Here is a 17,075-nt window from a genome sequence, read left to right on the forward strand (position 1 = left end):
AAGGAGGAACTAGAGATATGTGTGTGATTGCAGGGCCATGATCTGATTGCAGTTAGAGACATGGTGGGATAGCTTATGTGACTGAAATGCTGTCATGGATGGCTACATACTTTTTAGGAAAGACAGGCCAGCAAGGCGAGGTGGGGGAGTTTCTCTTTATGTGAGGGAGCAACTAGAATGCATAGAGCTCTGCCTAGGGGTGGAGGAAGAATGAGCCAAAAGCTTATGGGTACAAATTAAGGGGCAGGCAAATATAGGTGACACTGCTGTGGGCGTTTGCTACAGGCCACCTGATCAGTAAGAGGAAGTTGACGAGGCCTTCTACAGAAAGCTGGAAGTAGCCTCACAATCACAGGCCCTGGTTCTCACAGGGGACTTCAACCACCCTGATATTTGCTGGAAAAGCAACGCGGCGAGGCACACACGGTCAAGGATGTTCCTGCAGAGCATTGAGGATAACTGTTTTGACACAGATTGTAGAAAAGCCAATGAGGCAAGGTGTGCTGCTGGACCTTATACTAACAAACAAAGAAGGTCTAGTTGAGGATGTGAGGGTTGGGGAAGTCTTCACTGCAGCAACCGTGAGATGGTACAGTACAGGAACCTGCATGGTAGAAGCAGGGCAACAAGTAGGATTACAACCCTGGACTTCAGGAGAGCTAACTTTGGCCTCTTCAAAGACCTGCTTGGAGAAATCCCATGGGTTAGGGCTCTAGAAGGTAGGGGGGTCCAAAAGAGCTGGTCAATATTCAAGTCCCACTTCCTCCAAGCTCAAGATTGGTGCATTCCTAGGAGGAAAAAGTCAGGCAAAGGAGCCAGGAGACCTGCATGGATGAGCAAAGAGCTTCTAGAAAAACTCGATTGGAAGAAGGTTTACAATATGTGGAAAAAGGGACTGGCCACTGGGGAGGAATATAGGAATGTTGTCAGGCTATGCAAGATGCTGGTGGATGCTGTTGCTAAGCCACTCTCCATCATCTTTGAAAGGTCATGGAGGACAGCAGAGGTGCCTGAGGACTGGAGGAAAGCAAATGTCACTCCAGTCTTCAAGAAGGGCATGAAGGAGGACCTGGGAAACTATAGGCCAGCCAGCCTCACCTCCATCCCCAGAAAGGTGATGGAACAGTTCATTCTAGAGGTCATCTCCAGGCATATAGAGGAAAAGAAGGTTATCAGAAGTAGCCAACATGGATTCACCATGGGGAGATCATGCTTGACGAACCTGATAACCTTCTATGATGGCATGAATGGCTGGGTAGATAAAAAGAGAGCAGTAGATGTTGTTTACCTCAACTTCAGCAAGGCTTTTCAAACTGTCTTTCATAACATCCTCAGAAGTAAGCTTAGGAAGTGCGGGTTACATGAGTGGACAGTGAGGTGGACTGAGAACTGGCTGAACAGCAGAGGTCAGAGAGTCATGATCAATGGGGCAGAGTCTGGTTGGACTCCCCATACTAGTGGTAACTAGTGGTGTTCCCCAGGGGACTGTGCTGGGTCCAGTCCTGTTCAACATATTCATCAGTGACCTGGATGATGGGATAGAATGTACCCTCAGCAAGTTTGCTGATGATACAAAACTGGGAGGAATGGCTGATACACCAGAAGGCTGTGCTGCCATCCAATGAGACCTGGACAGGCTGGAGAGCTGGGCCAAGGGGAACCTCATGAAATTCAAAAAAAAGCAAGTGTAAGGTCCTGCACCTGGGGAGGAACAACCCCATGCACCAGTACAGGCTGGGGGCTGACCTGCTGGAAAGCAGCTCTGCTGAGAGGGACCTGGGAGTTCTGGTGGACAGCAAGTCAACCCTGAGCAAGCAACGTGCCCTTGTGGCCAAGAAGGTCAATGGAATCCTGAGCTGCATTAAAAGAAGTGTGGCCAGAAGGTCAAAAGAGATTATCCTTCCCCTCTACTCTGCCCTAGTGAGACCACATTTGGAGTATTGCATCCAGTTCTGGGCTCCCCAGCTCAAGAAGGACAAGGAACTACTGGAGAGAGTCCAGCAGAAAGCTACAAAGATGATTGGGGGACTGGAGCATCTCCCTTATGAGGAAAGGCTGAGAGACTTGGGTTTGTTCAGCCTGGAGAAGAGAAGACTGAGGGGGGATCTTATCAACGTTTATAAATATCTGGGGAGTGGGTGTCAAGAGGATGGGGCCAGAGTCTTTTCAGTGGTGCCCAATAACAGGACAAGAGGCAATGGGCACAAACTGGAACACAGGAAGTTCCACCTGAATATGAGGAAAAAATTCTTTACTGTGAGGGTGACAGAGCAGTGGAACAGGCTGCCCAGAGAGGTTGTGGAGTCACCTTCCCTGGCAATATTCAAAACCTGCCTGGACGCAGTCCTGTGCCCCCTGCTCTAGGTGTGCCTGCTCAAGCAGGGGGGTTGGACAAGATGATCTCCAGAGGTCCCTTCCAACCCCTACCATTCTGTGATTCTGTGATCTTCTCCAAAATATAGAGCTTTACTAGCCATCAGGAACACAAAGGAGATAAATGATCTCTCATGCTTGACAAAACAAGCATTTGCAAGACACAATACTTGAGTTTATAGAGAAAGTGTACCCTGGGGAAAAAGAAATAGGGACAAATTTTTAAAGCAATCAAAGAACACCAGCATATACACTACCAGCAGTTCAGTTATAATACAATATATTTCAGGGTGAAGCTTAACAAACTACGAGAAATATCATCATCTATGAGGAAACCTAAGGTTCAATAAAATACCTTAAGGCCAGAAAAGATCCACTGGGGGCCAAAAGCAAGTTCTTTCTGTCCACATGCTTATAAATCCTAAGCTGTCATAGCACAGGAAGTCTCTTGAGTACTTGCAAATGAAAGCAATATTTCTTTCTCTTTCTCTCTTCCACACAGTAAATTTTTTTGTAAATAGCTGGAGCTATTTACAAAATTACAGGTTACTTTTTTTAAAAATTTCTATCTCTGCATGTGTGCTTTAATTATGAGCATAGTTTGTTGAAGGAGGCCTGCAACATATTCTACATTTATCAGCTGCGAATATGTCATGGTTCCGTGTCTACCTTCATAACCATCTTTTCTGCATTTTCATCAAAGTTCTTGCAAAATTTCTGTTCCTGTGCTTGACAAAACTTCACACTGACTGACAATTTTTGTTGTTATAAAGCAACATAGATGTTCTAGGAGTTCATAGTTAAGGAAGACCAATAGCTTTGAGTATCAAGAAAGAGAACTGCATATGTACTTTCTTTTCAATGAAGTGCCAAACGAGATATTCATGACCACCTGCATAAGTTGCCAAGCAGATAGATAGCTGATTTGGAGTTTTTAAGCAATTTCACCAAGTACTTCAACTTCTTTTTCCTCTCACCTCTCTGTTTTTCAGGTATAGCTTTGATTTGGTTGTACACCAGATCCATCATGCCAAATGTAGGCATGACGATGCAGTACAAAAAAGGAAGCATTAGAAGAGGAAACAACACATACCAACCACCAGCACTTCAAAAAGAAAAAGGCAAGCTTCACTCTCCAAGATCATGTTTTGTCACCTTGTATGTGGTTGCCTTCACAGAAATAGAGTCATTAAGCAAACTGATTAACACAGATCTACTGTCTCCTCATCCATTTGTCTCTAGAACATTTTAAAACATCAGGCAACAAAGTATGAAGTTTATCCTGTAATTCAAACACCACAGGGGGACCCTATAGAGGAAATTCACCTCAATTCAACAAAGAGTAAATAATATTTAAATGAAAAGTGGCTTTGAGTTGTGGTTGGTATACTGAGTCTACTTCTAGCGACAACTGCCATGGGTCACCATCAGTGACAATACTTTTTGGGTGCTCTAACATTTGTTGGATGGATTTTGCACACCTAGACTCTGTTTCAACCTGAAAGTGATGAGATTCAGTAACCTAAGTCCTGAAGGAACCAAATATGTTTTGCAGACACACCAAAACTTGCTTATCAGCTTGTGCTCCAAGTAACTGCACACTGCCACAATTTTAAAATAAACAGTGGCAACACATTCTGGACAGCTGAAAACTTGAGAAGCAGAGGCATCAAATATACAGCTACTGCTTTGCCACTGAACTTCCCATATCAACTATACTTCCTGATGCAGTGCGTATTCTTGTTTCAGCAGGGCTACCCTGCAGTGAGTTCTTGCCTTGAGGCAGAAGTTTCTTTCTCATTTTTACTGATAACAAAGTGGTAACTAATTCAAAATTATGTGAAATTCAGCTGGTTGACTGAAGTTTGTTTCTGAAGCCAAGGCTTCATCTAAACCCTGAACTCCAGAGATTTGAACTCACGTGACCCAAAAGCTGTCATCATAATGTCATTTTAACTGTTCTCTCAAGACGAGCAGATAATGACACAAAGAAAGAAGAGACACTGAAATTCTCCAAACCTGTACTTAATCTCTTGAATAAATGTTTCATCTAAATGTTGGTATTCATTTATGTCTGATTTCTAAATGTTAGGAGTTAACTACTTAAAGTTAAGAATTCCACATATTAATCCACCTTGTCAGACCATAAAAAAAGAAACTGGGTTAAGGAAGACCATGCGGAGATGAAAATTTAATTTCTAGTTAGAAGTTAAATTCAATATAAAGATTCCTAAACTGGTATACTTTAAAAGGACTATGAATTAGCAACCAGATGATCTTGCAGCTTACCTTTACATATCTCTTTTTCCTGACAAAGTCAATTATACGTGAGATTCTAGTTAATTTTACATTGAAAGCTTTCCCCACAATTGAGTTAAAACAGAAAATCATACAAGGACAGACTTCACTGAGCAGTTACTGGGGGAAAAAACACTCCATGTGGTATGAACTAAAGGCTTACTTTATACCGGCATGGGGAGCCTTTAACCAAAAATGAAGATATTAAAGTAGTTTTAAAAAACAAGAGGCTGAATCTCTCTCAGTGCTGAGCCAGCATGATATTTATGTTGGGTTAGAAGGATCAAGCAGGGTACAGCTCAGGTCTGAAATGCCAAAATAATAATGAAATAAATCAAAAAGGCCCATGTCTTAAGTCTGCTTCAAAACTCATAATATCTTCTGGGTCTTCTCTGAGTCAAAAAATGCAGAAAAAAACTTTACAGGTGGAGACAAACGCTTTAGGAGGCAATCTGAGACAAAGCACAATAAAGACACGCATGTGTCTAATGGCCATATGCACTTTCATTATTTCAACCCACTCAATGAGAAAGATAGGCAATTAAGATCATTTATCAAGAATCTGGGCAGCATGTTGCACGATGTTCTAAGTACTTAATATAATGAAGTTCACTTAAATGATTTTCTATTAACTTTTTTAGGCACAGGTAATTTTTTGCAGCACATTTTTAAAACAGAAATGTTGATATGCATCTTCATTATTATTTTCAGCTGCCTGTAGTAATGGCAGGATTGTCTAGACTATGGTCCCTAATAGTGTGAAGGAAGCATGGTTCACTTTAGAAAGACGAAAGATGCCTTTCCATGTAAACACAAAGTTTTACTGCAAATATATTAATAACAATTTTTTAATACTGAGAAAATTTCTGGCAAATATGACCATCCTTAACTATAAAAGTAGTAATCACACAAGAAAGTGTGAGATCTTACCCCAGAGCTTCAATGGATAGAGAAGGCAGAGGATTCAAAGCTATCACTGATGCCCTACACCTTGACTCAGCCAATAAAGTTGTCAGCAAAGCTAACTTTTATATAATAAAGAAAAAGGTGAAGTCAGCTGGGCTCTGTGAAATGCTTTCTCAGCATCAAGCTGGGTACTGACTGCTAAAGTATTTGACGCTCTTTTGATGGATGAAAGGGAAAATTACATGCCAGTAATTCCTGCTGTCATAGTCCTCAAAACCTACCCCAATACAAGAGACATTCAAGGACAAACATGAAGGTTCCTTCTACACGAAAATAAGGAGGTAAAAGATCACTCAATAAATTCCTGGATCTGTAAGCCTCAGTTGAATTCCTTCCTTTACAAAGCCACGTACAAAGGACTTCAGGATAATGAGAGAAACAAGCAGAGAGGAAGATGGAAGATATAGTTGTAAACAGGCCTCTGAAAACAGGAAGGTGAGAAGGGTAGGTGAGAAAAGACAGGGCTATGAAGTGGAAATTACCAGCATGTAGTTTTCTGCTGTAATTTTCTCTTTTCTCTGATCCTAAAACTAGCAGAGGCATCTTCCACAGAGGTGAGAGTACCTTGTATCAGTTGTAAGATCTTACAGCTCAAGAACTCACATCCAGCTGCTGTTGCTTTTTGACGGCATGGAGACACAACCATACAGTTATATGGTAAGCCTCTTACACAGAAACCTCGTCTCTTTCTAAGTCATGAAATAGCAACAGCCAGGGAATTCACATGCAGATGACTACTCTGAGCACACATGATCAAGCAACATTCTCTGATCTCTGGGGGGTCTTGGACCTCGTTGCAGAGCCAGCTTTCTCTTTAAAACCATCCTGACAACACAGAAGCAGATTGTTTAAACTTCCAACACCTTGAAGAATGAGATCTAAGAATAAGAATTTGAGACATTTCAGAACAATAATTTCAGAAAACTCATCTGGGGGATAGGCAATGCAAGAGGCTGAAATTGAAAGAACAGTGAATTCATTTCCGTGGCAAATGTCTAATGACTGTAGAGTAGGGACATATTTCCTGAAAAATCAAAGGTAGCTTCACCTTCAAGAGGTAAAAAGTAACATGCAGGGACTTATTTTTTAGCTGAGAGAAGGAAATGAGAATTTCTAGCTTTGATCTGACATAACTTAAATTTAGGAAAGGATATTAAGACCAGTGGTGGAACTATGAAGGATCTCACCTCAGAAAGCTCACCTCCCTGTTTTAAAACCAGCAAAACTTCATCCACTTCGTCAGGAGAGTTCTGATGTATCTTACGTTAACTGCAACGGATAATAGACGCTTCCATCAGAATGACTCTTCGTTCTGTTCTTCACCCGAAATTTTAATAGGAAGATCCAGGGCATAAGGATGGCAAGGGTTTAATAAGCACTGGATTTCCTTTCTCATTAAGATTATGCAAGCCTGATGAAGTCTGTAAACACCTTCTGGACAAGTCAAGAAATTCTAGACCTGCTGGAAGGCTCAAGTGTTACAGCTTAATGGTAGTTTGGTCAATATTGATATCCACCCACCTTTCCTGCAGTAAAAGAAGACCCTATAAAACAATTGAAGAAAAACTGATAAAGTCAAGAACCTCAGAGGAGGAAGAAATGTTTATGCAGAGTCCTCAAGAGTCTCAGGTTCAGCCATACCAAGTCTGTGAATGCCAAATAAAATAAACAATGAAAAATGCTCGGCTCTGCTAAAAGAGAAGCATCTTCAGACAAGTAATAGCAAAACTTTAGGGGCTTATGGAGCTTTAATGATCAAAGGTTACATGCCTGAAGCCTATAAGCATCCAACAAGTTAGGTAGAAAGCTGTTGACAGATCCATTTGATTCAGATGTATCCATGTTGGCCAAGTTGCATTTCCAGACAAAAGCCCTTTTCCTGGAATTGACTACCAGTCTTTCACTTCTACACCTTTCCAAAAGAAAATGTGACAAAAAACCTTTAATAAGCTGATAATAAGCTCAATAAGCTTTTAAGAACTTGACATTTTAGTCCATGGTCTTTCTTGAGGAAACTTTCAAGGGTAACATTTCAGAACTACAAGAGAAAGACGTCAACTGTCTAACTTTCCCAATTCTTTAGAATAAAAAAAAGAGTATTTTGGCATATTACTCTGTTCTCTTGATGCAAAAAGCTGTAGTATCATGCACCTTAACATCTTTTATTTTTATTTCACAGGTATATGACTGCTGACAAAACACCACCCAGAATGCTAGAATATTGCTCTGTTATTGCTCTGTTTATTAGAGAAAATAAGGTTTGTAGCTCTTGTTTTTGCAATTGATTCATGAAGTTTGTACTGTATCCTTCACTTTAGAAAAAAATAAGTTGTTTGGAACAGTATTTCTTTTTATAAGTGTTCACCTTTTATTTTTTCAAGTTTACAAATGTCAGTATGATCTAAACACCAAATGCACTTTATATTAACAAAAATATCCAACAAGCCAAAATCCAGTAACTGTAACTTTTGCTTCCTCCTCCTACAAATTCTGTAATAAGGCTGAAACATCACAGCGTTGATTCCTTTGTACCCTAGCCTGTAAAAGAATGCAGCATGAATAAATGTTTAACACATCAATTGTTCCATCTTGCCACCAATTTTCTAATTATTTAAATATGTCAGTATGGTTATTTTTATATCAAAGGCCAATGATATTCAAAGATTTATGAAAAGTTTATGTCTACCTTCTCTTTAATTTAAGGAAAAACTTGACAGATTAATATTTTTTCAGGCACTGAAATATTACTGTAGTTAATTCTAATTTATGCAGCACGTGTCTGATTTCCCAGCTTAACTGTCATACCTTGTTCAACCCATTCGTTTTGCCTGTATTCTGCTAAGACGCCAGGATTTCGTGTGATGGGCATGGCATTTGCATAACAGTGAACATTATATTCATTCCACAGAAATCTCAAGCAAATAGTCTATATTCCAAATGACTTCTAAAGCAAAGTTATTCTGGATTTGTTAAACTGATTATGTGAAGAACAAATGACTGATGATTTGAAGATAAAATGCAGTGTATAAATGTTGTCATCTATGACATTTCACTATACTAAAATCATTAAGGCCTGCCAGATTTCATTGCATTCATAATTAGAATCATTACATTGTAATTCAGGATGTGTTTTGCATAAAGATGAAGAGAATGAGTTTCAATACAGCCAAAGCCAGGTAAACCCAACAAGCCAACCTATGCAAGACATATGTCAGTTCAGATAAAGATTTATTTTGCTTTTCATAATGCAATTATAAACCAAAATTGACACTTGAAAGAAAAAATTAAAATACTACAAAGAATTCAAACTTCACAAGATGCATACCTAGAGAAAGAGTACCTGAATACAACTATTTTAAAAAATCAGCTTTAACTCATAATTTATCATCTTCATTTTATGGCACAGAAAAGTTAATGGGGTAACAATACTCGATAACTCACCCAGAAATGGGAAAAAAAAATTCAAAAGTTAGTATGCAAGAGTTTAAGCAAAACATTCAAGCTATAACACATCTCTGTCAGGCAATCTGTATTTATAACAAATATTTTCCCACATAATTAAACATGTGTAAACACAGAAGGATAGGAAACAGAAAAATTTCTCCAAAGGACAATAAAATCTATATAACAACCTTCAACGTGGTCTCACACACAATTTCCTTGTCCTGACGTCTCGTATCTCTTATTTTTCTTGTAAGCATATGTCTAGACTACAGTGGTTGATATTAACTGGGACCTGACCAGATATGATATAATATAACAGAAGAACTCCAAAAAGCATCGCTTTCCCAGTTTGCCCTCAGAGCGCCCTGGTATTTGTATACCAGTTGACAAAGCATATCCAGCTGTGGACAGCTAGAAATCATACTAAAACCTAGATTCTAAATTCATTTACCCCATGTTAACTTAGTATGTACTGCCGGGTGGCCAAACAATAGCAGGAAGATAAGAAGAGTAAATTTAGGGAGAGAAGAACAGAATATTGTAAGAAAAAATGTGCTCTGTTTTACAATATGTTTTAGCCAAACATATCTTTCCAATTTATCTTGTGTTTGTGGATAAAATTCAATATTCTGAATATTTTCAAAAATGGTCCACGTTAAATTATAACTGCTTTAATTCAAAATGTTTCTGAGCAGACAGTAGTTATTTTAATGTTGGGTTGTGACAGACACGACCTTATTTCTTTTGTAATAAATTGTAGATTACACCTTTGGAATGCTGTCAAATTATTTCACACCTAGTGATTTTGCTTCATTGGACATCTGATACTTGCATGCATCATTTGGTATTCTTCAGCAGTCCCTGTCTATAACAAAACCAGGAGTATAACAGCAGAGCAACTTTCCTGAGGAGTCTCCAAATTAACAAAGTAAAACTGACTTACCATGTTCCACCCTGGGTAGAGGTAGTCTGTCCCAACAAATTCAAAATAGTGAGCAAAACCTTCTTTCAACCACACATCCTCCCACCAAACTGGAGTCACAAGATCACCAAACCACTGCAAAGAAAGTTTGGAAAAACAACCTCTAGGAAACCATTTTTGCACACATCTCATTTATACAGAACACATTCTTCACAAGTTTTAATAAAAACAGTAGTATATACCACCCCCTGAATCTCATTAACTCTTTTTTTCAGATACTAATGAATTAAGCCTTTACAGGCTGCACAAGCTACTGAAGTAAAACATTAGAAAAGAACAAGTAGGGGAAAAGAAGCATTCAGGAGAGTATTCACGGTGTCTACTTCAGTTATCTAAAGTAGATGCTTACCTAGGTTTAAAGGATTACCATACCCAATGGACAGAAAAATGCGTCAAACTCAAGTAATCTGATTCATTACCTGGAAACTTCACTATGTATAGCATGAAACTTGAAAAACTGGGAACACAGTCTTCATATCCCAGACCTAAATTTTAGCATTTCTTCCTCCACGATGTCTGCTCACTAAGAATTACAGTACTACTGATACTCCATTCATTGGCTGGTTTCCCAAGGAAAGCAGTTTTATATAATGATGCCACCTCTCTGTGGGTGGGACTCAGATGCCTAAAAGCAGGTAGTTGATGCCACTTAAAGAGCATCCTAGGGCATCTGAGATACCCACATAGGCCTAGGAAATTTCATACAGGACTTACAGGAGATCTGCAGCCTTCCTGATCAGCAACCAGAGGCAGAGGGTATCTAAACTGACATGGGCCACCTATGTTTATGCAAAGGAACCCTACCTGACCTGACTGCCTTTCCCATTCCCCCAGGTCACTCTTGAATTTCCCCATTTATTTCAACATAATTTAGAAAGAAGGACAGCGATCTCAAAGATAATTAAACTCCTACAAAAGTACAGGAAGATCAGCAGCTGAAAAGAGAAGGACATATACTGAGGGCAAGGCAAGAACATGCCATTAGATACTCTGCCCAGTAGCCGCCAACAGCCACAAACCTGTCACGGTACCGGACGTGTGGGTGTCAGAGGGATTTTAGACAGAGCTGGGATAATCACTGGAAGAGGAATGAGGACAAAATTTCAAAGGAAATCAGGTATCATCAATTCTTCTGTTGATGGATGACCCTGTTTAAATGACTGTAATGGCCCCGTGCAACCTGGATTGTCGTTAACACCAGTGGTAAGAGCAGAAACACACACGCTATTATAAAAACGTATTTCATACTCTCTGTAGCATATTTTTTGCCAAACAGATACCAAAGCTTTGTTTCAGTAAAATTCTCTGCCAGGTTTTTTCCTGATGTGATTAGAAATTAGATTAATTCATAATCAACAGAGATAATTTTGAGCTTTCATGGAGTCATAAGCTCTGAAAATACACAGAAAGGGAACAGCAAATAAGTATTCCAGAGGGACAGATTCACGTCAGTGCAGAGGAGCTGCTACTGCCACTGTAATGAGAGTGGGGAACGAATGAAAGCGGAGTTGACCAGTAAGCTGTTTGCTTTCATGACAGTTGCCTTATTGGAAGGCTTTGTCTGGGACCTGAATGAAAGGTCTCGCTTCTGTGCATGTCTTTGTGGAGTGAGAATAGCACCAAGGAAGGATCAATGCTGCGATGAGGATCTGTAGTTAAGTGTACAAAGGGGTTCCAGAGAACAGGCTACAGAAACTGAGATTACCAGATTGCCACACAATGTTCCGTAAATAGGATTTGAACAGAAAAAAAAAGAAGTGAAACATGACAAAGAATGTCATTGACAACCAACTTAAGAATTTAGGGAGAAAAGATGAGGTTGACAAAAGTCATATTCACACTATGTGAAACTGAACTTAATGGACAATCAGTGATAATAATCTAGTCAAAGGCTATCACTAAATTAACTCGATACAGGACCAGTAGAGATAGGTCCTGATCTTATGAACGTTTAACTGAAAAGACAAAGAAACACTGAAAACACAATAGCATGGAGTTTATTTCTTGAATCACAAAAGGACTGCTGAACAAATATGAAACCAGTAACAGTCATGGTATGCTACGACTATTCAGAGAGAGATTTAAAAAAATAAAGGTTGTAAAATTCATAACGCATCCTCCTGTAACTCAAAAGAACTGCTAACATTCATGTATGATGTCACAAAAGATAATTTCTTATAATCCTTTGCAATTTTTCTGGGTTTATTTATTAATGATGCAATTAAAAGTATTTGTTTAATTATCCACCTAAAGGAAGAAGTGTTTCACAGGCATTAAAACAGCATGTGATACCAATATGAAAATGTAGGGATTTGCTTAACTAGTCTTGAATAGTATCAGAGATAGTTATGAATGTCAGAGACAGAGCAGTCCCAGAGACTGCAATTAATGAAGCCAAATTTTCCAGCAGAAAGGTGCTGTTATCTTCCTAGGTGTTACATCTGAAAGGAAAACATTAAGTAAAGGACTTCATTTATGTAAGTAATTGTTTATTTATTTATTTCTGTATTTGACTACAGACACTACTTGCCTGGAGTGAAGATCCTTACTTCTTTTCATTTTGGAAAAGAAAAATGAAACATATTGATTACATACATTTCTCATCTCCCTTAGGTATTGTGTTCAGCCTGACATGCAGAAGGCATTTATTTTACAGACACACTGAAAGGACACTCTTTTCTCTATGCTTTCTTTACAGATTATTAAAAAAAAATTGAGTTAGAAATTTTTTATTTTCTTTCTGCTTTCCTGCCTCTTTAACTCAATCTGTCACACTAAGTTTTGTGCTCAGGTGGGAAGACTATCACCAAAAAATCATGGCGCATAAATTCAAACGACTCTTTCTTCAAAGGCTGTAGCTGGAACTGATCTGTGATATGCAAACAAAACTGATTACTACCTTAACAGAATTATTTTAATAAATTATGGTAACTATTTTGAGCTATCAATTTAAGCTGCTAGAAATCTGTGTGTTTTGACCAATATCTCATTTGTGTTTTGGGGCTTGGAGGAGAAGCTTTTACACCAAAACACTCCTTCTTCAATTATTATTTTTTTTAATAAATACATAAAATATTCTAAAAGAACACTCAGGCTGAAATATTAAGCACTAGCAACCTACAAAATGACTAAACTAAAGCTACCCATGTAACTTTAATGTGTCGCTCCTAAAACATATGCCGAAAATAGATATCTGGTCAACATCACAAAGTCACCTGTGAAGAAATCGGGCATAAAATTCTTTCTTACTTGCTTTTTACTTGTATTTTGACAATGACAGAATTTCTTTGTCCTTCTGCAATGCTGTCTCTCATTTTCTATCTGTCCTGAACATTGTGCTCAAGCAATAATACCCAGCAGATTTGGGAATTCCGACTTTAAAGTTACATCTAAAGGTAACAATCCCAATTCTTAACATTCTTCTGATTTTCCTAATCTTGCAAACAACATTAGCAAAGCAATTGCTGTGTTACTCTAAGCTACAAGGTTCTCAAACAGGTCAGTTTGCTACATGCTCAGATATGTTCTGTAAGTCTTAAAATCATGGGTTTAAAATCAGGGGAAATAGGACAATAATACAATTCTTAAAAAAAAAAAAATATTTTAGGAAAACATATTGTAGGAGAGTTCCCTTTCCTCTTACATGAAATTTTAAAAAATCAATAAATAAAAAATAAAACCGGAGAATTGGATTCTACTTTTGCCTGCACCAGAAGTGATTTTGGTTAATCTCTGTTATTCTGTGTGTAAAAATGAGTGAAAGGGAGGAATATGCATGTGCCATCCCAGGTTAGCAGGTGAGATGATGCACAGCAAAAGAGGATGAAAAATGCAGTATATAATTAACAAATAGCAAATGCAAGAGATCCTGGACCCAACCTGGTCTCTATTCAATATATTTTCAGCTAAGCTAGCACTGTTTACAGTTCCTGCTCTATGCTATCCACAGCTAATGTTTCCTTGAGGGGCTTCTGAGTATGGTAAGATAACAGCAGAAAAACTGGCTAAATAAAGACAATACTGTGATGGAGGTGCTAGACAGTGTTTTGTGGCTTCTATTTTTGAAGGGTTTTTCCCTTTAAACTTTATTTGCAGATGAACAATCCGTGTTCTCTGTGACTCAATTCTGCATCTAAAAAAGTAGAAATAATATTTATTCCACCTGAATATTTTCTATCCTGTCTAGTTATCCAGTGAAGCAGCTAAGCAAGGACCTGATCTGCATGATACAGAAAGAGAACCAACAGGAATGGAGGAAGATATTTTTAACTAAGTGAACAGCACTGGAAGCAATATCAACATGGACACCAAGTAAACCTTCACATTTGCAATTTTAAGGTCACTTAAAAGCACTCTATGACCACATTGCTACCCTAAAATAAACTCAAGTATAATTTTCACACACTTCGTGATCCTCTCATATTCCCAGAACAATGTAAAAAGGCTTTGGTTTCAATGAGAATCAAATAAACAAACTTGACAAGTTACTGATGTGATAATTGCCCGCATCTGAAGTATAAATTGCTCTGGAAGCCGAGGAAATTATTAAAGCGGTGCAAAGAATAACTGGAAGTAATGGAATGACTTCAGAAAAAGGAAGACTTAAGCTGAGCGCTAGGAAAAAGTTATTGACCATCATATTTAATCAAAAGGGCTTAGGGGAAGCAGCGTAACCCTGTAATCAGGAGCACTGAACCTGGCGCTACAAAATGCACCACATGGAAGAATCTAATACTAACAGGAACCGGGATTTGATGACCTAATGTGTGTTTTCCACACTTGATTCCAAAGGCACTCTAATTTTTCTAGCTGAACAGTGCTACTCTATTGTACTGCAAAATAAAAAGCATAAAACAAAATCAGATTATCATATTGAGAAAAAATCAGCAATAATTTTCAATAAAAATTTCATGTTGTAGTTGAGGACTTCCTATTCACCGACAGATTTAATGTGAAACATGAATATGAACCAAACATTATTATCTTCAGGTTCATCTACCAGAACTCCATTACAAAGGCTCCCTCTTATATGGTACTTTTTATTTGCAGAAGGTGTTAAGAATTTGCATTGCCTTTTAAAGAATACTGTGTAAAGTCACAGATGTAAGCTGTGCTGATTACACAGTAGGATTTCATTCATTTTAACCTGAAGGCTATGATTATGCCTCTTATGAGTGCAAGAAAGGGTTTCCTGTCCCTGTAGCAGATTTCTTCAATAACATTTGCCTTCACACTAATATTACTAAACACTTGTTATGTGTTTAGTTTGAGATAAGAAGATGGAAGAAATGTAAAATAAATTGTAATATGGGTTTATTATGAAGTTTTCTTATTGATTCAAAAGGTTCTGTACACATAAAGACTCAATTATCCACCATTAGTGAACAGAGGGTCAATACCAAATTAAAAAAAAAAAAAGAAAAAGAAAATGGAAGTACATGTATATTTGACTGAAGATGACTACCAAATTGATTTCAGCCAAAACATGTCATGAACATGAAACTCAGCATGAATCTGCCATAGTTCTGCAATAAATTATTTTCTACAGTTACCAACCTGTTCAGTCTACACACCAACAACACACACACACACACACACATACAGAATGCAGGGAATTTGTTCATTGCTACTAATTTTCTCTTCTATCCCCATTTTGAGTCTTCTTATTTTCTGCACTGTAGTGATGTGTGTTACGGAGCTCCATATTGTCTGGGCTCCAGTTACAATAAAAGCTGCAACTATGTGAACAACACAAATTCATTTTCAGTTTTGAAAAGGAATGCATGGTTCCTGACATTAATACCAAATACCTGAACACCTTTATTACCTGATGACAGAGCTCATGTACAATGACCATGGTGACATCCAGTAGGTATGATATAGAAGAAATGCTTGGATCTAGCAGTATCCTTTGCTCCACAAAAACACTCAGTCCCCAGTTCTCCATAGCAGCATATGGATGCTTAGGCACAGCTAACAGATCTAGAAATAGAAAAAATATATGTTAACTCCTTGGGGGAGCTACTATGCTGAAGAACTATTGTAAGTAAGGCCATAAATGATCACTGAAAGCATTTTAAATAAGATATATGTAAAAAACAAAACTTAATTTCAGCTCTTTCAGTAATGTTATTTAGGAAACATTAATAAAATATTCTTTCTTTTATCCTGTGCCACTATCTGTTCACACGTGATTACCGTGTTATTGCTGTTACACAGTACTTAGTATTTCTAATTGAAGTTTTCTGTACAGAATCCAGCTTATTTACAATAGATTGTTGATTTACTTCTGGGTTTGATTTACTTCTGCTTCTTAGGTTTACTATACCATACTAATGTATTAACACAGACTTTTACCACAAGTATTTTTTATCTTTTCATTAAAGTGACTCCTTTATAAACATCTTACACATCAAACTGTATGTAAGGACTGACATTAAGGGGAGCACTGAAGCAATTCTGTTTCATAACAACCAGAAAGATGGCAAACTGTTCAGAATCACCACTTCTTACAAAACAAGGCATCTTTCAGTGTGCACTGTTGCTAGCACACGTCCTCCGAGAGCAGCACTGCTGACAGCCAGCTCTCGGCCCCGCAGGCTGGAACAATGGTGCCATACACAACTTCAGGAGTATTACTTCAGTTTTGTATTCAATAAGTGACAAAATATTAGGAAGAAGATGGGAATGTCCTTCATCAGGTAAAAAAAAAAGCAGTGGGGAATTTTTCTCAGTGGCATGAGGTTGAACAAGAGAATATTACAATGTCTATCCAAGTGTTAGAAAAATCTGAGAGCAGAAGATTGAGAAGAAACTAAAATTGACTATTAGTCTGGAAATAAATCTAAATTAGAGTAAATTGATATTGGGAATACACCAATACACAATGCTGCTTCACAGCAAAAACATCTGAAAGGGCCCAAAAACAACTTTTATGTCTACAAGAAGCCCAGTGCTACCTGTGTACAAATCAGCCAGAATTTTGGAAGCTACCCTGTCACATCAGCATGGT

The 17,075-nt window shown here is 38.1% G+C and overlaps 1 protein-coding gene across 1 annotated transcript in view; it reads right to left on the minus strand.

Annotated features, from left to right (window-relative positions):
* Positions 1-17,075, minus strand: part of TRHDE (thyrotropin releasing hormone degrading enzyme) — a 216,237-nt gene that overhangs the window by 113,326 nt on the left and 85,836 nt on the right. The window contains exons 4-5 of the mRNA XM_075080790.1: positions 15,891-16,045; positions 10,025-10,138 (exon numbers count right to left, since the gene is read on the minus strand). Coding sequence (XP_074936891.1) covers positions 10,025-10,138; positions 15,891-16,045 — 269 coding nt within the window. The remainder of the gene's footprint in view (positions 1-10,024; positions 10,139-15,890; positions 16,046-17,075) is intronic.

This window comes from Phalacrocorax aristotelis, chromosome 1, assembly GCF_949628215.1.
Source record: "Phalacrocorax aristotelis chromosome 1, bGulAri2.1, whole genome shotgun sequence".
NCBI lineage: Eukaryota > Metazoa > Chordata > Aves > Suliformes > Phalacrocoracidae > Phalacrocorax > Phalacrocorax aristotelis.